Below are 23,601 nucleotides of genomic sequence, written 5' to 3'. Positions count from 1 at the left end.
ACCAGATGAGAAGGAGCACTGGGATATTGCAGGTCCAGGTGTGCAGGATTACTGAGATGATGGAGCACCAGATGAGCAGGAGCACTGGTATATTGCAGGACCAGGTGTGCAGGATTACTGAGATGATGGAGCACCAGATGTGCAGGAGCACTGGGATATTGCAGGACCAGGTGTGCAGGATTACTGAGATGATGGAGCACCAGATGAGCAGGAGCACTGGGATATTGCAGGTTCAGGTGTGCAGGATTACTGAGATGATGGAGCACCAGATGAGCAGGAGCACTGGGATATTGCAGGTCCAGGTGTGCAGGATTACTGAGATGATGCCGCACCAGATGAGAAGGAGCACTGGGATATTGCAGGACCAGGTGTGCAGGATTACTGAGATAATGCCGCACCAGATGAGAAGGAGCACTGGGATATTGCAGGACCAGGTGTGCAGGATTACTGAGATGATGCCGCACCAGATGAGAAGGAGCACTGGGATATTGCAGGACCAGGTGTGCAGGATTACTGAGATGATGCCGCACCAGATGAGAAGGAGCACTGGGATATTGCAGGTCCAGGTGTGCAGGATTACTGAGATGATGGAGCTCCAGATGAGCAGGAGCACTGGGATATTGCAGGACCAGGTGTGTAGGATTACTGAGATTATGCAGTACCAGATGAGCAGGAGCACTGGGATATTGCAGGTCCAGGTGTGCAGGATTACTGAGATGATGGAGCACCAGATGAGCAGGAGCACTGGGATATTGCAGGTCCAGGTGTGCAGGATTACTGAGATGATGCCGCACCAGATGAGCAGGAGCACTGGGATATTGCAGGACCAGGTGTGCAGGATTACTGAGATGATGGAGCACCAGATGAGCAGGAGCACTGAGATATTGCAGGACCAGCTCTTCAGGATTGCTGAGAGGACACAGCACCCGATGAGCAGGAGCACTGGGATATTGCAGGACCAGCTGTGCAGGATTACTGATAAAATGCAGGACCAGCTGTGCAGGATTACTGATAAAATGCAGGACCAGCTGTGCAGGATTACTGATAAAATGCAGTACCAGGTGTGCAGGATTACTGAGATGATGCCGCACCAGATGAGAAGGAGCACTGGGATATTGCAGGTCCAGGTGTGCAGGATTACTGAGATTATGCAGTACCAGATGAGAAGGAGCACTGGGATATTGCAGGACCAGGTGTGCAGGATTACTGAGATGATGGAGCACCAGATGAAAAGGAGCACTGGGATATTGCAGGTCCAGGTGTGCAGGATTACTGAGATGATGCCGCACCAGATGAGAAGGAGCACTGGGATATTGCAGGTCCAGGTGTGCAGGATTACTGAGATGATGGAGCACCAGATGAGCAGGAGCACTGGTATATTGCAGGACCAGGTGTGCAGGATTACTGAGATGATGGAGCACCAGATGAGAAGGAGCACTGGGATATTGCAGGTCCAGGTGTGCAGGATTACTGAGATGATGCCGCACCAGATGAGAAGGAGCACTGGGATATTTTTTATTTTTAAACACAATTTTTATTGGTAAAATGATTTGCAGAAACAGCAGCAAAAAGAAAGCGACCTACACAGAGGTCTAAAGATAATGAACAACAGTGTTACATCGTAAGAGGAGTCAACATACAATGTTAAAATAATAATGTGTACATCTCTGACCTTATCTCTCTTTACACTCCCACCCATCCTCTTCGCTCTGCTAATGCACACCGCCTCTCCTGCCTACTGATTACTTCCTCCCACTCCTACCTCCAAGATTTCTCACGTGCTGCACCATTTCTCTGAAATTCCCTACCTCTCCCCATCCGATTCTCCTCCTCCCTACAAAACTTTATAGAGGTTCTCAAGACCCACTTTTTCACCAAACCCATCCATATCTCATCCTAAACCTTCTGTGGACCACACTCCCTGTCTACCCCGTCTGTGTCACCCCTGGCTGTTAGCCCTTCACTTTTAAGATTGTAAGCTCACAAGAGCAGGGCCCTCTTTCCTCATGTGCCTTTCCTTCTCTTACTTACACTATCTTATACTCCATACTCCCTCTGATGGCCCCTGACCCCGGGTTTTCTATACCTGTCCTATATTATCTGTACTGTAAGTCGCTGTTTTCTTGTTCGCGCATTTGATTATGTACTGTGTAATTGGGCGCTGCGGATCCCTTGTGGCGCCATATAAATAAAGGATGATGATAATAATGTGTTTATTGAAGGAGACAATACAATGGGGGTAATTCAGAGTTGATCACAGCAGAAAATTTGTTAGCAGTTGGGTAAAATCATGTGCACTGCAGGTGGGGCAGATGTAACATGTGCAGAGAGAGTTATATTTGGGTGTGGTAGGTGGGGCAGATGTAACATGTGCAGAGAGAGTTAGATTTGGGTGGGGTGTGTTCAAACTGAAATCTAAATTGCAGTGTGAAAATAAAGCAGCCAGTATTTACCCTGCACAGAAACAAAATAACCCACCCAAATCTAACTCTCTCTGCACATGTTACATCTGACCCACCTGCAGTGCACGTGGTTTTGCCCAACTGCTAATAAATTTGCTGCTGCGATCAACTCTGAATTACCCCCTATGAAAGAAACAATGCATAAACATCTCTTTTTTTGGAAGTAAAGCAAACAAGAACTAAGGGGGTAATTTAGATCTGATTGCTAGGCTGCGTTTTCGCACAGCGGGCGATCGGGTCTGAACTGCACATGCATATGCAACGCAATGGGCAAACGCGATGGTCCGCAGCGACGTGGAGCGCCAGGCAGCGACAGGGTGGTGCGAAAAAAGTTATCCCATGAGCGATCGTAAGCAGATTGACAGGAAGAGGGCGTTTGTGGGTGGCAACTGACAGTTTTCAAGGAGTGTCTGGAAAAACACAGGTGTGTCCAAGCGTTTGCAGGGCGGGTGTCTGACGTTAATTCCGGTCCTGGACAGGCTGATGTGATCATAGCGGATAAGTCCTGGGCTGCGCAGAGACTGCACAAGATCTGTTTGTACATCTCTGCTACACATGCGTCCGCACACCTGTACAGCTAAAATACACTCCCCCTGTAGACGCCGACTATCTGATCGCAGGACTGCAAAAATTGCTGCCTAGCGTTCAGGTCTGAATTACCCCCTAAGAACCAAGATAAGAGAAATGTGAGGAAAGAGAAAGATTTAGCATGAGAAAAGAAGAGAGTGGGAAAATAGAGAAGGACATGGAAGGAAGGGTGAGAAGGGGAGGGAAAAGCGGAAAAGATAAGAGGCGCTTGGATATTGCAGGCCAGCTGTGCGGGATTACTGAGATGATGCCGCACCAGAGCGGCACAGGTGAGAGGGCGCCCGACAGAACAGCGCAGGCCGGGATTGCTTCATGACACATCTATGGGGGTAATTCCAAGTTGATCGCAGCAGGAATTTAGTTAGCAATTGGGCAAAACCATGTGAACTGCAGGGGAGGCAGATGTAACATGTGCAGAGAGAGTTAGACTCTGGTTATTAAACGAGTGTATCCTCACATTTTTCTAACTTTCTCACACAATGTATGTATGTAACCTCTATATTTCACTGTATCTCACCCACAGGATGGGGTATTGTTATAATATGAACAATAAAGGTTACAGTACATTTACAAACATTTAAAAAGGTAAAGAATATTCTCTCTCCCATGTGTGCGCCCATCAGAAAAATAATAATAATAATAATAATAATAATATATATATATATACTGTATATAATACACACACACACACACACACACACACACACACACACACACACACACACACACACACACACACACACACACATATGTACTCATACAAGTGCTATGCCAGTGTGTGCTATATGTATACTATAATAGAAAATGAGAGAGAAGTACATATCTGCACACTACTAATACTGTATACTGATAGTAAGCCCCAATTTAATTGTCCATTCCTTGAGTTAAGTCTGTGGGGGTGCAGCCTGATCAACTGTATGAAGTCATCTGTCTATCTATCTATCTATCTATCTATCTATCTATCTATCTATCTATCTATCTATCTATCTATCTATCTAATTTAGCACAATGTGAAAATCTTACACAGGAGGCAGTACTGATCCATTATCTACATGATATCATTACTCTACATCAAAAACTCTATGACAGCACATGGAACAGCACGCACAGGATACTGTAGTTTGTGATAAAGTAACGCAGGCTTTACCACATCACAGTGCGGACGCTCATCAGACTCCGTGTTTTGAACGCTGGTTTAGTTTCCAAGAATTCTGATGGAAATCTCTCAGTCTCTGCCTCCAATTGTGTTACTTATTTATATAAAATTATTCAAAAAATTTCAATCTGAATTCTCCGCTACTTTGTATGCAAGAAGATTTATGTAAGAGCAGAACTGGATCTATACTGATGCAATTTGTGCAGAATTCTCAGTGACAGTCCCTGGGGGTTTCTCGGCTCCTGTTCCTTCTCAAAGCATCGTGGGTTTCCCAAATTCATAGGATTGTCTTTGTGTCCTCCTGAACTTAATTCAATGTGTCCTTTTAACTTGACATCCTAGTGGTCACTTAAAGTATGTGACGGAATATGTTATATGTTAAATAATTTGTTCCATGTAGGAATAATAGATATTTATAACAAAAAGATGATTGGCTGCAGTCACATTTGCTATATCACCATCTCTTCCTATTTCCCAGGTAATGCGCTGAACTGCGTAGATTGCACAAATTTCTCTGGAAATAACTGCAGCGGCCAATCCATGACGTGCCCCGCAGACTGCGATGTCTGTCTGTCCACCTTGGTTCAGTATGAAATGGGTAAGTTCTCTGTATCTTGGACCAGGAACGGACAAAGAGCCACACGGGCCTGGGGCAGAAAGTGTTCTACGGGCCTATACTGAGAAGGGGAGGAGCTGTGAACAGTGGGTGTGGTCAGTGACATGTGGGTGTGGTCAGCACTGTGTGGGTGTGGTCAGTGACATGTGGGTGTGTACACTTCTACACTATCCAACCCACTGTGTCACAAAAAACATAATAGAAAAATAGCAGAATTTTTTGAGAATTACAGTTTTACTTATGATTTATGGCCGATTGTGTTGCCAGCTAGGCGGCTTGTTATCATCATCCTGCCGTGATGATGGGCCTATTTTTATTTGGAGGCCTGGAGCTGTAGCTCCATCCACTCCATTGTTAATCTGGCGCTGATCTTGGAGCAGAGCCTAATTAAGGCGCTATGGGGCCCAGTCAGTACACTGGTGTGTTGGGCCCACCATAACCCTCCATTCATATGTAAATGTCAGGAACATAAAAATGAGTGAGTAACCCGAGTGGTCGCTATGTGGGAGTATAGGTTGCTTGATGGATGAGCCGGCTCCTGCCGAGTCTCACCGACGCAGTGCTCTCAGGCCTGTTTATAGGCAAACCCAATGGTTTACGCGCAAATTATTCCGTTATAATACACGTCTCACTGGTGATGACCTCAGAACTCTCTGATTGTACAGATATATACAGGAGTTTATGTGTCTGTTTATATTACGTATGGATTATAAATGTACAGAATGATTTACGTAATAACCTAAAGTATATGTAATATAACTACATCTACATGTCCAACAAATGGAGAAACTTAAATCACTCAACAGCGCTGTTATGTTCCTGCGAGAAAAGCGTCACATGACATAAGGGTATGGTCAGTTTTGTCCCTGTATTTCATATTGAATGCTTGGTGTATGTCAGATGTGAAAACGTTTCCATTTATCATGGTTCTGCTCAGCGATTATAAGGTTATATCACCCTTGTTCAGCATTTCTTTGGCTAATGCGTTCATTTTTAACAGACACATCAAATCCTGAAAGCCAAAGTCTTCTCCAGTCTATCGGCCCAAGTAAGTTTTGGAAAAGAAATCTCCGATCCTAAATCATATGGACAGTGTGGAAGTGATGAGTGCACATGTGCTCAGTGATCTGTAATGAGTGATTAATGATGAGCCATTATAAGAAATCATTTCTGACCGTCGTTCACCTCATCAAGTTTCACTCATCATTTTGCTTTTTAAAAGAAATTGTGGTAAAACTTGTTTGCCCTAAACTGATACTATTCCAAATACATATTATATTGTACAAACTGTAGTGGTGTGTAACATTGTGTCCCCGCTGTGAGCCCATTGTGCTGCAATATCTCCGGATTGGGGACATTATATCTCTTATTAAGATGAACTGAAAGGGGGTCTGGAATTAAACATATTACAGGCTGCGTTGTCTTCAATGTGCTCTCCCTCTTCCTGCCTTCATCCCGTGCTCTCCCTCTTCCTGCCTTCACCCCACGCTCCCTCTTCCTGCCTTCACCCCGTGCTCCCTCTTCCTGCCTTCACCCCGTGCTCCCTCTTCCTGCCTTCACCCCGTGCTCTCCCTCTTCCTGCCTTCACCCCACGCTCCCTCTTCCTTCCTAAAACCCCATGCTCTCCCTCTGCCTGCCTTCACCCCGTGCTCTCCCTCTGCCTGCCTTCACCCTGTGCTCTCCCTCTGCCTGCCTTCACCCCGTGCTCTCCCTCTGCCTGCCTTCACCCCGTGCTTTTCCTCTGCCTACCTTCACCCCGTGCGCTCCCTCTTCCTTCCTAAAACCATGTGCTCTCCCTCTTCCTGCCTTCACCCCGTGCTCTCCCTCTTCCTGCCTTCATCCCGTGCTCTCCCTCTTCATGCCATCACCCCGTGCTCTCCCTCTTCCTGCCTTCACCCCACGCTCCCTCTTCCTTCCTAAAACCCCATGCTCTCCCTCTGCCTGCCTTCACCCCGTGCTCTCCCTCTGCCTGCCTTCACCCTGTGCTCTCCCTCTGCCTGCCTTCACCCCATGCTCTCCCTCTGCCTGCCTTCACCCCGTGCTCTCCCTCTGCCTGCCTTCACCCCGTGCTCTTCCTCTGCCTACCTTCACCCCGTGCGCTCCCTCTTCCTTCCTAAAACCCTGTGCTCTCCCTCTTCCTGCCTTCACCCCGTGCTCTCCCTCTTCCTGCCTTCATCCCGTGCTCTCCCTCTTCATGCCTTCACCCCGTGCTCTCCCTCTTCCTGCCTTCACCCCACGCTCCCTCTTCCTTCCTAAAACCCCATGTTCTCCCTCTGCCTGCCTTCACCCCGTGCTCTCCCTCTGCCTGCCTTCACCCCGTGCTCTTCCTCTGCCTGCCTTCACCCCGTGCTCCCTCTTCCTTCCTAAAACCCCGTGCTCTCCCTCTTCCTGCCTTCACCCCGTGCTCTCCCTCTTCCTGCCTTCATCCCGTGCTCTCCCTCTTCCTGCCTTCACCCCACGCTCCCTCTTCCTTCCTAAAACCCCGTGCTCTTCCTCTGCCTGCCTTCACCCCGCGCTCCCTCTTCCTTCCTAAAACCCCGTGCTCTCCCTCTTCCTGCCTTCACCCCGTGCTCCCTCTTCCTGCCTTCACCCCGTGCTCTCCCTCTTCCTGCCTTCACCCCACGCTCCCTTTTCCTTCCTAAAACCCCGTGCTCTCCCTCTTCCTGCCTTCACCCCATGCTCCCTCTTCCTGCCTTCGCCCCGTGCTCCCTCTTCCTGCCTTCACCCCGTGCTCCCTCTTCCTGCCTTCACCCCATGCTCTCCCTCTGCCTGCCTTCACCCGTGCTCTCCCTCTTCCTGCCTTCACCCCACGCGCCCTCTTCCTTCCTAAAACCCAGTGCTCTCCCTCTTCCTGCCTTCACCCCGTGCTCCCTCTTCCTGCCTTCACCCCGTGCTCTCCCTCTGCCTGCCTTCACCCCGTGCTCTCCCTCTTCCTGCCTTCACCCCGTGCTCTCCCTCTTCCTACCTTCACCCCGTGCTCTCCCTCTTCCTGCCTTCACCCCACGCTCCCTCTTCCTTCCTAAAACCCTGTGCTCTCCCTCTTCCTGCCTTCACCCCGTGCTCCCTCTTCCTGCCTTCACCCCGTGCTCCCTCTTCCTGCCTTCACCCCGTGCTCTCCCTCTGCCTGCCTTTACCCCGTGCTCTCCCTCTTCCTGCCTTCACCCCATGCTCTCCCTCTTCCTGCCTTCACCCCGTGCTCTCCCTCTTCCTGCCTTCACCCCGTGCTCTCCCTCTTCCTGCCTTCACCCCGTGCTCTTCCTCTGCCTGCCTTCACACTGGGCTCTCCCTCTTCCTGCCTTCATGCTGTGCTCTCCCTCTTCCTGCCTTCACCCCATGCTCTCCCTTTTCCTGTCTTCACCCTTTGCTCTCCCTCTTCCTGCCTTCACCCTTTGCTCTCCCTCTTCCTGCCTTCACACTGTGCTCTCCCTCTTCCTGCCTTCACGCTGTGCACTCCCTCTTCCTGCCTTCACCCCGTGCTCTCCCTCTTCCTGCCTTCACCCCGTGCTCTCCCTTTTCCTGCCTTCACCCTTTGCTCTCCCTCTTCCTGCCTTCACGCTGTGCTCTCCCTCTTCCTGCCTTCACACTGTGCTCTCCCTCTTCCTGCCTTCATGCTGTGCTCTCCCTCTTCCTGCCTTCACCCCGTGCTCTCCCTCTTCCTGCCTTCACCCTGTGCTCTCCCTTTTCCTGACTTCACCCTTTGCTCTCCCTCTTCCTGCCTTCAAGCTGTGCTCTCCCTCTTCCTGCCTTCACACTGCGCTCTCCCTCTTCCTGCCTTCATGCTGTGCTCTCCCTCTTCCTGCCTTCACCCCGTGCTCTCCCTCTTCCTGCCTTCACCCCGTGCTCTCCCTCTTCCTGCCTTCACCCCGTGCTCTCCCTTTTCCTGCCTTCACCCCGTGCTCTCCCTTTTCCTGCCTTCACCCCGTGCTCTCCCTTTTCCTGCCTTCACGCTGTGCTCTCCCTCTTCCTGCCTTCATACTGTGCTCTCCCTCTTCCTGCAGTAAATGCAGGAGTATTAAACTCAAACCGATGTTGCTTAACAAGAAGGTTAAGGCAGAAAAAGATAAAAAAGCGGGTTTTCAAAGCATTTAAATCTAATGGAAAGGAGGAGTCTTTCAAGTATTACAAGAAGTGTAATAAGAAATGCAAAAAAGCAATAAGAGCAGCTAAAATGGAAAATGAAAAGCAAATCGCTATAGAGAGTAAAACCAATCCTAAAAAGTTTTTTAAATACATAAACGGTAAAAGGTTAAAAAAAAGGAGAATATAGGTCCATTAAAAGATGAATTAGGAGAATTGATAAATGATGACGAAATAAAAGCGGAAATTCTGAACAAATTCTTTTCATCAGTATTCACCAGTGAAGAACTGATGGTGGGAGTAGAGCATAACAATTGTGACAGTAATGATTCATGGTTAGATATTTGTTTAAGTAGTCCGGGAGAGACTAAGCAAAATTAAGATTAATAAATCAACTGGTCCTGATGGGCTTCACCCGAGGGATCTTATGGAGCTTAGTTCACAACTAGCACGACCCCTATACTTGATTTTCAATAGTTCAATTAGATCAGGCATGGTACCAAAGGATTGGCGTATAGCTGAGGTAGTGCCATTATTTAAAAAGGGATCCAAAAATCTTCTGGGAAACTACAGACCAGTTAGTTTAACATCTATAGTGGGGAAAATATTGGAAGGAATTCCAAGGGACGGCATACAGGAGTATCTAAAGTCCGCTAGGATTATTAGCAAGAACCAGCATGGGTTTGTGAGGGACAGGTCATGTCAGACTAACTTAATTAGCTTCTACTAGGAAGTGAGCAATAATCTTGATCAAGGAAAAGCAGTGGATGTGGTCTTCCTAGATTTTGCAAAGGCCTTTGATACAGTTCCTCACAGGAGACAGATGATCAAATTAAATGAGCTTGGCCTAGGAAAAACTATTTGCACATGGATAAGCAGCTGGTTGGATAGCAGGGTACAGTGAGTAGTGGTTAACGGGAAGTCCTCAACCTGGTCCCCAGTAGTCAGCGGAATACCACAAGGGTCCATACTCGGACCACTACTGTTCAACATATTTATCAATGACCTGGAAATAGGCCTGGAAAGCAGTGTCAATCTTTGCAGATGATACTAAACTGTGTAAGGTAATTAGTTCAGAACTGGATGTGGAGTCCTTGCAGAATGATCTATCTAAACTTGAACTCTGGGCGTCTAAATGGAAAATGAGGTTCAATACAGACAATGCAAGGTTATGCATTTTGGGACTAAAAACAAACTTGCATCCTACATATTAAATGGGGAACGTCTAGGGGAAACAGAGTTGGAAAAAGATTTGGGGGTACTCATTGATAATAGGCTTAATAACAGTACACAATGTCAAAACGCAGTAAAGAAGGCAAGTAAGGTGCTAGCGTACATAAAAAGGAGAACTGAGACAAGGGACTCGGATGTCATCCTGTCGCTGTATAAGGCATTGGTACATCCGCACCTGGAATATTGTGTTCAGTTTTGGGCATCACTGTATAAAAAAGACATCAGTGAACTCGAAAGTGTTCAAAGGCGAGCTACTAAATTGATTAAAGGCCTAGAAGGACTGGACTATAAGGAAACACTTACTAGGCTGAATATGTATACACTAGAAAAGAGGCGCCTAAGAGGAGATATTATTAATATCTTCAAATATGTAAAGGGACATCACAAAGAGTTATCAGAGGAATTATTTATTAAAAGAACACAGTTTAGGACACGTGGGCACTCGCTGTGACTGGAGGAGAGAAAGTTCAGAACGCAATGGAGGAAAGGGTTCTTCACTGTTAGGGCAATTAGGATGTGGAATTCCCTGCCAGGGAAGGTGAAAATGGCGGACTCTGTAATTGGATTTAAAAAAGGAATGGATACATTTCTGAATGAAAAAGCTATCCAAGGTTATAATACTTAAAATATCAACGTGGTTAATCTGGGAGTAACATGAGTTATAGTAGCTAACTAGTCATAAAACATTATTCAGCAAGTATGTAGAATCATCACAACTTAAAACAGGTTGAACACGATGGGCAATTTGCCTCTATACAACCTCAAATACTATGTTACTATGTTACCATACTCTCCCTCTTCCTGCCTTCACCATACTCTCCCTCTTCCTGCCTTCACCATAGTCTCCCTCTTCCTGCCTTCACCATAGTCTCCCTATTCCTGCCTTCACCATAGTCTCCCTCTTCCTGCCTTCACCATACTCTCCCTCTTCCTGCCTTCACCATAGTCTCCCTCTTCCTGCCTTCACCATACTCTCCCTCTTCCTGCCTTCACCATACTCTCCCTCTTCCTGCCTTCACCATAGTCTCCCTCTTCCTGCCTTCACCATAGTCTCCCTCTTCCTGCCTTCACCATACTCTCCCTCTTCCTGCCTTCACCATACTCTCCCTCTTCCTGCCTTCACCATAGTCTCCCTCTTCCTGCCTTCACCATACTCTCCCTCTTCCTGCCTTCACCATACTCTCCCTCTTCCTGCCTTCACCATACTCTCCCTTTTCCTGCCTTCACCATACTCTCCCTCTTCCTGCCTTCACCATACTCTCCCTCTTCCTGCCTTCACCATACTCTCCCTCTTCCTGCCTTCACCATACTCTCCCTCTTCCTGCCTTCACCATACTCTCCCTCTTCCTGTCTTCACCATACTCTCCCTCTTCCTGCCTTCACCATACTCTCCCTCTTCCTGCCTTCACCATAGTCTCCCTCTTCCTGCCTTCACCATACTCTCCCTCTTCCTGCCTTCACCATACTCTCCCTCTTCCTGCCTTCACCATAGTCTCCCTCTTCCTGCCTTCACCATACTCTCCCTCTTCCTGCCTTCACCATACTCTCCCTCTTCCTGCCTTCACCATACTCTCCCTCTTCCTGCTTTCACCATACTCTCCCTCTTCCTGCCTTCACCATAGTCTCCCTCTTCCTGCCTTCACCATACTCTCCCTCTTCCTGCCTTCACCATAGTCTCCCTCTTCCTGCCTTCACCATACTCTCCCTCTTCCTGCCTTCACCATACTCTCCCTCTTCCTGCCTTCACCATACTCTCCCTCTTCCTGCCTTCACCATAGTCTCCCTCTTCCTGCCTTCACCATAGTCTCCCTCTTCCTGCCTTCACCATACTCTCCCTCTTCCTGCCTTCACCATAGTCTCCCTCTTCCTGCCTTCACCATAGTCTCCCTATTCCTGCCTTCACCATACTCTCCCTCTTCCTGCCTTCACCATAGTCTCCCTCTTCCTGCCTTCACCATACTCTCCCTCTTCCTGCCTTCACCATAGTCTCCCTCTTCCTGCCTTCACCATACTCTCCCTCTTCCTGCCTTCACCATACTCTCCCTCTTCCTGCCTTCACCATAGTCTCCCTCTTCCTGCCTACACCATACTCTCCCTCTTCCTGCCTTCACCATAGTCTCCCTCTTCCTGCCTACATCATACTCTCCCTCTTCCTGCCTTCACCATAGTCTCCCTCTTCCTGCCTTCACCATACTCTCCCTCTTCCTGCCTTCACCATACTCTCCCTCTTCCTGCCTTCACCATACTCTCCCTCTTACTGCCTTCACCATACTCTCCCTCTTCCTGCCTTCACCATAGTCTCCCTCTTCCTGCCTTTACCATAGTCTCCCTATTCCTGCCTTCACCATACTCTCCCTCTTCCTGCCTTCACCATACTCTCCCTCTTCCTGCCTTCACCATACTCTCCCTCTTCCTGCCTTCACCATACTCTCCCTCTTCCTGCCTTCACCATAGTCTCCCTCTTCCTGCCTTCACCATAGTCTCCCTCTTCCTGCCTTCACCATACTCTCCCTCTTCCTGCCTTCACCATAGTCTCCCTCTTCCTGCCTACATCATACTCTCCATCTTCCTGCCTTCACCATACTCTCCCTCTTCCTGCCATCACCATACTCTCCCTCTTCCTGCCTTCACCATAGTCTCCCTCTTCCTGCCTTCACCATACTCTCCCTCTTCCTGCCTTCACCATACTCTCCCTCTTCCTGCCTTCACCATACTCTCCCTCTTCCTGCCTTCACCATACTCTCCCTCTTCCTGCCTTCACCATACTCTCCCTCTTCCTGCCTTCACCATACTCTCCCTCTTCCTGCCTTCACCATACTCTCCCTCTTCCTGCCTTCACCATAGTCTCCCTCTTCCTGCCTTCACCATAGTCTCCCTCTTCCTGCCTATATCATACTCTCCCTCTTCCTGCCTTCACCATAGTCTCCCTCTTCCTGCCTTCACCATACTCTCCCTCTTCCTGCCTTCACCATAGTCTCCCTCTTCCTGCCTTCACCATATTCTCCCTCTTCCTGCCTTTACCATAGTCTCCCTCTTCCTGCCTTCACCATAGTCTCCCTCTTCCTGCCTTCACCATACTCTCCCTCTTCCTGCCTTCACCATAGTCTCCCTCTTCCTGCCTTCACCATAGTCTCCCTCTTCCTGCCTTCACCATAGTCTCCCTCTTCCTGCCTTCACCATAGTCTCCCTCTTCCTGCCTTCACCATACTCTCCCTCTTCCTGCCTTCACCATAGTCTCCCTCTTCCTGCCTTCACCATACTCTCCCTCTTCCTGCCTTCACCATACTCTCCCTCTTCCTGCCTTCACCATACTCTCCCTCTTCCTGCCTTCACCATACTCTCCCTATTCCTGCCTTCACTATAATAGATTAGATATGTTTACACTAGAAATTAGATGACTGATGATATGATTAATATTTACATAATATTTAAGCTAAGGCTTGAGGAGAGGAAATTTCATACTCAGTGCAGGAAGGGATTCTTCAATGTAAGAGCAATACGAACATGGAATACACTGCCAGAGAAGGTTGTAATGGCGGACTCAGTCAATGCATTTAAAAATGTGTTAGACAAATTTCTAATGGGAAAAGATATACGAGGATATAGAGTGAGAGTTTCAAAAAGTGAGAGATTTGGTAAGGTTTTGCAGTTTTTTTAAAGTGGCAATCATTTACACAGCAAGATCAACCTGGTTTTGCAGTGTAAATGATTGCCACTTTTAAAAAAAAAGCCTGAAAAACCCTTACAAAATCTCTCACTTTCTGGAACTCTCACTCTATTACATTTGGCCCCTAGTCTTTTTTCAACCTCACTGACTATGTTACTATGTTACTAAACTCTCCCTCTTCCTTCCTTCACTATTCTATCTTCCTGCTTTCACTGTATTCTCATTCCACACTTTCGCTCTTTCTACCTATTCCAAGTGTTCCCTATTAATACCTAAGCCAGGCTTTCTCTCTTCCTTCACCCAGGCTTTCTTTCATACATATGCCTTTCATACGTATGCCCTTCTCCTATACTATATTTCACGTTCCTGCCATTACTGTGTACTCTCTTCCTACCTGTTAGCACTCACACCTTCTACTTATGCCAGCCTCTCCATCTTCCTACCTATGCCAGCCTCTCCATCTTCCTACCTATGCCAGCCTCTCCATCTTCTACCTATGCCATCATCTCCATCTTCCTATCTATGCCAGCCTCTCCATCTTCCTACCTATGCCAGCCTCTCCATCTTCTACCTATGCCATCATCTCCATCTTCCTACCTATGCCATCATCTCCATCTTCCTAGCTATGCCATCATCTCCATCTTCCTATCTATGCCATCATCTCCATCTTCCTACCTATGCCAGCCTCTCCATCTTCCTACCTATGCCAGCCTCTCCATCTTCCTACCTATGCCAGCCTCTCCATCTTCTTACCTATGCCAGCCTCTCATCTTCTACCTATGCCATCATCTCCATCTTCCTATCTATGCCATCATCTCCATCTTCCTACCTATGCCAGCCTCTCCATCTTCTACCTATGCCATCATCTCCATCTTCCTATCTATGCCATCATCTCCATCTTCCTACCTATGCCAGCCTCTCCATCTTCTACCTATGCCATCATCTCCATCTTCCTATCTTTGCCAGCCTCTCCATCTTCCTACCTATGCCAGCCTCTCCATCTTCTACCTTTGCCAGCCTCTCCATCTTCCTACCTATGCCATCATCTCCATCTTCCTATCTATGCCATCATCTCCATCTTCCTACCTATGCCAGCCTCTCCATCTTCCTACCTATGCCAGCCTCTCCATCTTCTACCTATGCCAGCCTCTCCATCTTCCTATCTATGCCATCATCTCCATCTTCCTACCTAGGCCAAACTCTCCATCTTCCTACCTATGCCAAACTCTCCATCTTCCTACCTATGCCATCATCTCCATCTTCCTATCTATGCCAGCCTCTCCATCTTCTACCTATGCCAGCCTCTCCATCTTCCTATCTATGCCATCATCTCCATCTTCCTACCTAGGCCAAACTCTCCATCTTCCTACCTATGCCAAACTCTCCATCTTCCTACCTAGGCCAGACTCTCCATCTTCCTACCTATACCAGCCTTTATATATTCCTACCTATGCCATCATCTCCATCTTCCTACCTATGCCAGCCTCTCCATCTTCCTACCTATGCCAGCCTCTCCATCTTCTACCTATGCCAGCCTCTCCATCTTCCTATCTATGCCATCATCTCCATCTTCCTACCTAGGCCAAACTCTCCATCTTCCTACCTATGCCAAACTCTCCATCTTCCTACCTATGCCATCATCTCCATCTTCCTATCTATGCCATCATCTCCATCTTCCTACCTATGCCAGCCTCTCCATCTTCCTACCTATGCCATCATCTCCATCTTCCTACCTATGCCAGCCTCTCCATCTTCCTACCTATGCCAAACTCTCCATCTTCCTACCTAGGCCAGACTCTCCATCTTCCTACCTATACCAGCCTTTATATATTCCTACCTATGCCATCATCTCCATCTTCCTACCTATGCCAGCCTCTCCATCTTCCTACCTATGCCAGCCTCTCCATCTTCTACCTATGCCAGCCTCTCCATCTTCCTATCTATGCCATCATCTCCATCTTCCTACCTAGGCCAAACTCTCCATCTTCCTACCTATGCCAAACTCTCCATCTTCCTACCTATGCCATCATCTCCATCTTCCTATCTATGCCATCATCTCCATCTTCCTACCTATGCCAGCCTCTCCATCTTCCTACCTATGCCATCATCTCCATCTTCCTACCTATGCCAGCCTCTCCATCTTCCTACCTATGCCAGCCTCTCCATCTTCCTACCTATGCCAGCCTCTCCATCTTCTACCTATGCCAGCCTCTCCATCTTCCTATCTATGCCATCATCTCCATCTTCCTACCTAGGCCAAACTCTCCATCTTCCTACCTATGCCAAACTCTCCATCTTCCTACCTATGCCATCATCTCCATCTTCCTATCTATGCCATCATCTCCATCTTCCTACCTATGCCAGCCTCTCCATCTTCCTACCTATGCCATCATCTCCATCTTCCTATCTATGCCAGTCTCTATATCTTCCTACCTATGCCATCATCTCCATCTTCCTACCTATGCCAGCCTCTCCATCTTCCTACCTATGCCAGCCTCTATATCTTCCTACCTATGCCATCATCTCCATCTTCCTATCTATGCCATCATCTCCATCTTCCTACCTATGCCATCATCTCCATCTTCCTACCTATGCCAGCCTCTCCATCTTCCTACCTATGCCAGCCTCTATATCTTCCTACTTATGCCATCATCTCAATATTCCTACCTATACCATCATCTCCATCCTCCCACCTACGTTATGCCATCATCTCCATCTTCCTACATATGCCAGCCTCTATATATTCCTACCTATGCCAGCCTCTATATCTTCCTACCTATGCCAGCCTCTATATCTTCCTACCTATGCCTTTATCTCCATCTTCCTACCTATACCATCATCTCCATCTTCCTATCTATGCCAGCCTCTATATCTTCCTACCTATGCCATCATCTCCATCTTCCTACCTATACCATCATCTCCATCTTCCTATCTATACCAGCCTCTATATCTTCCTACCTATGCCAGCCTCTCCATCTTCCTACCTATGCCAGCCTCTCCATCTTCCTACCTATGCCATCATCTCCATCTTCCTACCTATGCCATCATCTCCATCTTCCTATCTATGCCATCATCTCCATCTTCCTACCTATGCCAGCCTCTCCATCTTCTACCTATGCCATCATCTCCATCTTCCTACATATGCCAGCCTCTATATATTCCTACCTATGCCAGCCTCTCCATCTTCCTATCTATGCCAGCCTCTCCATCTTCTACCTATGCCAGCCTCTCCATCTTCCTATCTATGCCATCATCTCCATCTTCCTATCTATGCCATCATCTCCATCTTCCTACCTATGCCAGCCTCTCCATCTTCCTACCTATGCCATCATCTCCATCTTCCTATCTATGCCAGTCTCTATATCTTCCTACCTATGCCATCATCTCCATCTTCCTACCTATGCCAGCCTCTCCATCTTCCTACCTATGCCAGCCTCTATATCTTCCTACCTATGCCATCATCTCCATCTTCCTATCTATGCCATCATCTCCATCTTCCTACCTATGCCATCATCTCCATCTTCCTACCTATGCCAGCCTCTCCATCTTCCTACCTATGCCAGCCTCTATATCTTCCTACTTATGCCATCATCTCAATATTCCTACCTATACCATCATCTCCATCCTCCCACCTACGTTATGCCATCATCTCCATCTTCCTACATATGCCAGCCTCTATATATTCCTACCTATGCCAGCCTCTATATCTTCCTACCTATGCCAGCCTCTATATCTTCCTACCTATGCCATTATCTCCATCTTCCTACCTATACCATCATCTCCATCTTCCTATCTATGCCAGCCTCTATATCTTCCTACCTATGCCATCATCTCCATCTTCCTACCTATACCATCATCTCCATCTTCCTATCTATACCAGCCTCTATATCTTCCTACCTATGCCAGCCTCTCCATCTTCCTACCTATGCCAGCCTCTCCATCTTCCTACCTATGCCATCATCTCCATCTTCCTACCTATGCCATCATCTCCATCTTCCTATCTATGCCATCATCTCCATCTTCCTACCTATGCCAGCCTCTCCATCTTCTACCTATGCCATCATCTCCATCTTCCTACATATGCCAGCCTCTATATATTCCTACCTATGCAAGCCTCTCCATCTTCCTATCTATGCCAGCCTCTCCATCTTCTACCTATGCCAGCCTCTCCATCTTCCTATCTATGCCATCATCTCCATCTTCCTACCTAGGCCAAACTCTCCATCTTCCTACCTATGCCAAACTCTCCATCTTCCTACCTATGCCATCATCTCCATCTTCCTATCTATGCCATCATCTCCATCTTCCTACCTATGCCAGCCTCTCCATCTTCCTACCTATGCCATCATCTCCATCTTCCTACCTATGCCAGCCTCTCCATCTTCCTACCTATGCCAGCCTCTCCATCTTTCTACCTATGCCAGCCTCTCCATCTTCTACCTATGCCAGCCTCTCCATCTTCCTATCTATGCCATCATCTCCATCTTCCTACCTAGGCCAAACTCTCCATCTTCCTACCTATGCCAAACTCTCCATCTTCCTACCTATGCCAAACTCTCCATCTTCCTATCTATGCCATCATCTCCATCTTCCTACCTATGCCAGCCTCTCCATCTTCCTACCTATGCCATCATCTCCATCTTCCTATCTATGCCAGCCTCTCCATCTTCCTACCTATGCCAGCCTCTCAATCTTCCTACCTATGCCAGCCTCTCCATCTTCTACCTATGCCATCATCTCCATCTTCCTATCTATGCCAGCCTCTCCATCTTCCTACCTATGCCAGCCTCTCCATCTTCTACCTATGCCATCATCTCCATCTTCCTACCTATGCCATCATCTCCATCTTCCTAGCTATGCCATCATCTCCATCTTCCTATCTATGCCATCATCTCCATCTTCCTACCTATGCCAGCCTCTCCATCTTCCTACCTATGCCAGCCTCTCCATCTTCCTACCTATGCCAGCCTCTCCATCTTCCTACCTATGCCAGCCTCTCCATCTTCTACCTATGCCATCATCTCCATCTTCCTATCTATGCCATCATCTCCATCTTCCTACCTATGCCAGCCTCTCCATCTTCTACCTATGCCATCATCTCCATCTTCCTATCTATGCCATCATCTCCATCTTCCTACCTATGCCAGCCTCTCCATCTTCTACCTATGCCATCATCTCCATCTTCCTATCTTTGCCAGCCTCTCCATCTTCCTACCTATGCCAGCCTCTCCATCTTCTACCTTTGCCAGCCTCTCCATCTTCCTACCTATGCCATCATCTCCATCTTCCTATCTATGCCATCATCTCCATCTTCCTACCTATGCCAGCCTCTCCATCTTCCTACCTATGCCAGCCTCTCCATCTTCTACCTATGCCAGCCTCTCCATCTTCCTATCTATGCCATCATCTCCATCTTCCTACCTAGGCCAAACTCTCCATCTTCCTACCTATGCCAAACTCTCCATCTTCCTACCTATGCCATCATCTCCATCTTCCTATCTATGCCAGCCTCTCCATCTTCTACCTATGCCAGCCTCTCCATCTTCCTATCTATGCCATCATCTCCATCTTCCTACCTAGGCCAAACTCTCCATCTTCCTACCTATGCCAAACTCTCCATCTTCCTACCTAGGCCAGACTCTCCATCTTCCTACCTATACCAGCCTTTATATATTCCTACCTATGCCATCATCTCCATCTTCCTACCTATGCCAGCCTCTCCATCTTCCTACCTATGCCAGCCTCTCCATCTTCTACCTATGCCAGCCTCTCCATCTTCCTATCTATGCCATCATCTCCATCTTCCTACCTAGGCCAAACTCTCCATCTTCCTACCTATGCCAAACTCTCCATCTTCCTACCTTTGCCATCATCTCCATCTTCCTATCTATGCCATCATCTCCATCTTCCTACCTATGCCAGCCTCTCCATCTTCCTACCTATGCCATCATCTCCATCTTCCTACCTATGCCAGCCTCTCCATCTTCCTACCTATGCCAAACTCTCCATCTTCCTACCTAGGCCAGACTCTCCATCTTCCTACCTATACCAGCCTTTATATATTCCTACCTATGCCATCATCTCCATCTTCCTACCTATGCCAGCCTCTCCATCTTCCTACCTATGCCAGCCTCTCCATCTTCTACCTATGCCAGCCTCTCCATCTTCCTATCTATGCCATCATCTCCATCTTCCTACCTAGGCCAAACTCTCCATCTTCCTACCTATGCCAAACTCTCCATCTTCCTACCTATGCCATCATCTCCATCTTCCTATCTATGCCATCATCTCCATCTTCCTACCTATGCCAGCCTCTCCATCTTCCTACCTATGCCATCATCTCCATCTTCCTACCTATGCCAGCCTCTCCATCTTCCTACCTATGCCAGCCTCTCCATCTTCCTACCTATGCCAGCCTCTCCATCTTCTACCTATGCCAGCCTCTCCATCTTCCTATCTATGCCATCATCTCCATCTTCCTACCTAGGCCAAACTCTCCATCTTCCTACCTATGCCAAACTCTCCATCTTCCTACCTATGCCATCATCTCCATCTTCCTATCTATGCCATCATCTCCATCTTCCTACCTATGCCAGCCTCTCCATCTTCCTACCTATGCCATCATCTCCATCTTCCTATCTATGCCAGTCTCTATATCTTCCTACCTATGCCATCATCTCCATCTTCCTACCTATGCCAGCCTCTATATCTTCCTACCTATGCCATCATCTCCATCTTCCTATCTATGCCATCATCTCCATCTTCCTACCTATGCCATCATCTCCATCTTCCTACCTATGCCAGCCTCTCCATCTTCCTACCTATGCCAGCCTCTATATCTTCCTACTTATGCCATCATCTCAATATTCCTACCTATACCATCATCTCCATCCTCCCACCTACGTTATGCCATCATCTCCATCTTCCTACATATGCCAGCCTCTATATATTCCTACCTATGCCAGCCTCTATATCTTCCTACCTATGCCAGCCTCTATATCTTCCTACCTATGCCATTATCTCCATCTTCCTACCTATACCATCATCTCCATCTTCCTATCTATGCCAGCCTCTATATCTTCCTACCTATGCCATCATCTCCATCTTCCTACCTATACCATCATCTCCATCTTCCTATCTATACCAGCCTCTATATCTTCCTACCTATGCCAGCCTCTCCATCTTCCTACCTATGCCAGCCTCTCCATCTTCCTACCTATGCCATCATCTCCATCTTCCTACCTATGCCATCATCTCCATCTTCCTATCTATGCCATCATCTCCATCTTCCTACCTATGCCAGCCTCTCCATCTTCTACCTATGCCATCATCTCCATCTTCCTACATATGCCAGCCTCTATATATTCCTACCTATGCCAGCCTCTCCATCTTCCTATCTATGCCAGCCTCTCCATCTTCTACCTATGCCAGCCTCTCCATCTTCCTATCTATGCCATCATCTCCATCTTCCTATCTATGCCATCATCTCCATCTTCCTACCTATGCCAGCCTCTCCATCTTCCTACCTATGCCATCATCTCCATCTTCCTATCTATGCCAGTCTCTATATCTTCCTACCTATGCCATCATCTCCATCTTCCTACCTATGCCAGCCTCTCCATCTTCCTACCTATGCCAGCCTCTATATCTTCCTACCTATGCCATCATCTCCATCTTCCTATCTATGCCATCATCTCCATCTTCCTACCTATGCCATCATCTCCATCTTCCTACCTATGCCAGCCTCTCCATCTTCCTACCTATGCCAGCCTCTATATCTTCCTACTTATGCCATCATCTCAATATTCCTACCTATACCATCATCTCCATCCTCCCACCTACGTTATGCCATCATCTCCATCTTCCTACATATGCCAGCCTCTATATATTCCTACCTATGCCAGCCTCTATATCTTCCTACCTATGCCAGCCTCTATATCTTCCTACCTATGCCATTATCTCCATCTTCCTACCTATACCATCATCTCCATCTTCCTATCTATGCCAGCCTCTATATCTTCCTACCTATGCCATCATCTCCATCTTCCTACCTATACCATCATCTCCATCTTCCTATCTATACCAGCCTCTATATCTTCCTACCTATGCCAGCCTCTCCATCTTCCTACCTATGCCAGCCTCTCCATCTTCCTACCTATGCCATCATCTCCATCTTCCTACCTATGCCATCATCTCCATCTTCCTATCTATGCCATCATCTCCATCTTCCTACCTATGCCAGCCTCTCCATCTTCTACCTATGCCATCATCTCCATCTTCCTACATATGCCAGCCTCTATATATTCCTACCTATGCCAGCCTCTCCATCTTCCTATCTATGCCAGCCTCTCCATCTTCTACCTATGCCAGCCTCTCCATCTTCCTATCTATGCCATCATCTCCATCTTCCTACCTAGGCCAAACTCTCCATCTTCCTACCTATGCCAAACTCTCCATCTTCCTACCTATGCCATCATCTCCATCTTCCTATCTATGCCATCATCTCCATCTTCCTACCTATGCCAGCCTCTCCATCTTCCTACCTATGCCATCATCTCCATCTTCCTACCTATGCCAGCCTCTCCATCTTCCTACCTATGCCAGCCTCTCCATCTTTCTACCTATGCCAGCCTCTCCATCTTCTACCTATGCCAGCCTCTCCATCTTCCTATCTATGCCATCATCTCCATCTTCCTACCTAGGCCAAACTCTCCATCTTCCTACCTATGCCAAACTCTCCATCTTCCTACCTATGCCAAACTCTCCATCTTCCTACCTATGCCATCATCTCCATCTTCCTATCTATGCCATCATCTCCATCTTCCTACCTATGCCAGCCTCTCCATCTTCCTACCTATGCCATCATCTCCATCTTCCTACCTATGCCAGCCTCTCCATCTTCCTACCTATGCCAGCCTCTATATCTTCCTACCTATGCCAGCCTCTCCATCTTCCTACCTATGCCAGCCTCTCCATCTTCTACCTATGCCATCATCTCCATCTTCCTATCTATGCCATCATCTCCATCTTCCTACCTATGCCATCATCTCCATCTTCCTACCTATGCCAGCCTCTCCATCTTCCTACCTATGCCATCATCTCCATCCTCCCACCTACGTTATGCCATCATCTCCATCTTCCTACATATGCCAGCCTCTATATATTCCTACCTATGCCAGCCTCTATATCTTCCTACCTATGCCAGCCTCTATATCTTCCTACCTATGCCAGCCTCTATATCTTCCTACCTATGCCATCATCTCCATCTTCTACCTATACCATCATCTCCATCTTCCTATCTATACCAGCCTCTATATCTTCCTACCTATGCCAGCCTCTCCATCTTCCTACCTATGCCATCATCTCCATCTTCCTACCTATGCCGTCATCTCCATCTTCCTATCTATGCCATCATCTCCATCTTCCTATCTATGCCAGCCTCTATATATTCCTACCTATGCCAGCCTCTCCATCTTCTACCTATACCATCATCTCCATCTTCCTATCTATACCAGCCTCTTTATCTTCCTACCTATGCCAGCCTCTCCATCTTCCTACCTATGCCATTATCTCCATCTTCCTATCTATACCAGCCTCTATATCTTCCTACCTATGCCAGCCTCTCCATCTTCCTACCTATGCCATTATCTCCATCTTCCTATCTATACCAGCCTCTATATATTCCTACCTATGCCATTATCTCCATCTTCCTATCTATGCCAGCCTCTCCATCTTCCTATCTATGCCAGCTTCTATATCTTCCTACCTATGCCAGCCTCACCCTCCTACTGCCATCACCTGA

General features: G+C 47.6%; 1 protein-coding gene across 1 annotated transcript in view; it reads left to right on the top strand.

The window, feature by feature from the left end:
- Nucleotides 1-4,688: 4,688 nt before the first annotated feature.
- Nucleotides 4,689-23,601, top strand: part of LOC134928740 (phospholipase A2 inhibitor gamma subunit B-like) — a 31,249-nt gene continuing 12,336 nt past the window's right edge. Inside the window, exons 1-2 of the mRNA XM_063924756.1 lie at nucleotides 4,689-4,804; nucleotides 5,823-5,870. Coding sequence (XP_063780826.1) covers nucleotides 4,747-4,804; nucleotides 5,823-5,870 — 106 coding nt within the window. The 5' untranslated portion in view covers nucleotides 4,689-4,746. The remainder of the gene's footprint in view (nucleotides 4,805-5,822; nucleotides 5,871-23,601) is intronic.

Source organism: Pseudophryne corroboree, chromosome 5 (genome assembly GCF_028390025.1).
Source record: "Pseudophryne corroboree isolate aPseCor3 chromosome 5, aPseCor3.hap2, whole genome shotgun sequence".
Classification (NCBI taxonomy): Eukaryota; Metazoa; Chordata; class Amphibia; order Anura; family Myobatrachidae; genus Pseudophryne; species Pseudophryne corroboree.
The sequence above is the reverse complement of the archived record's forward strand: the minus strand, read 5'-3'. Positions and strand labels throughout refer to the sequence as shown.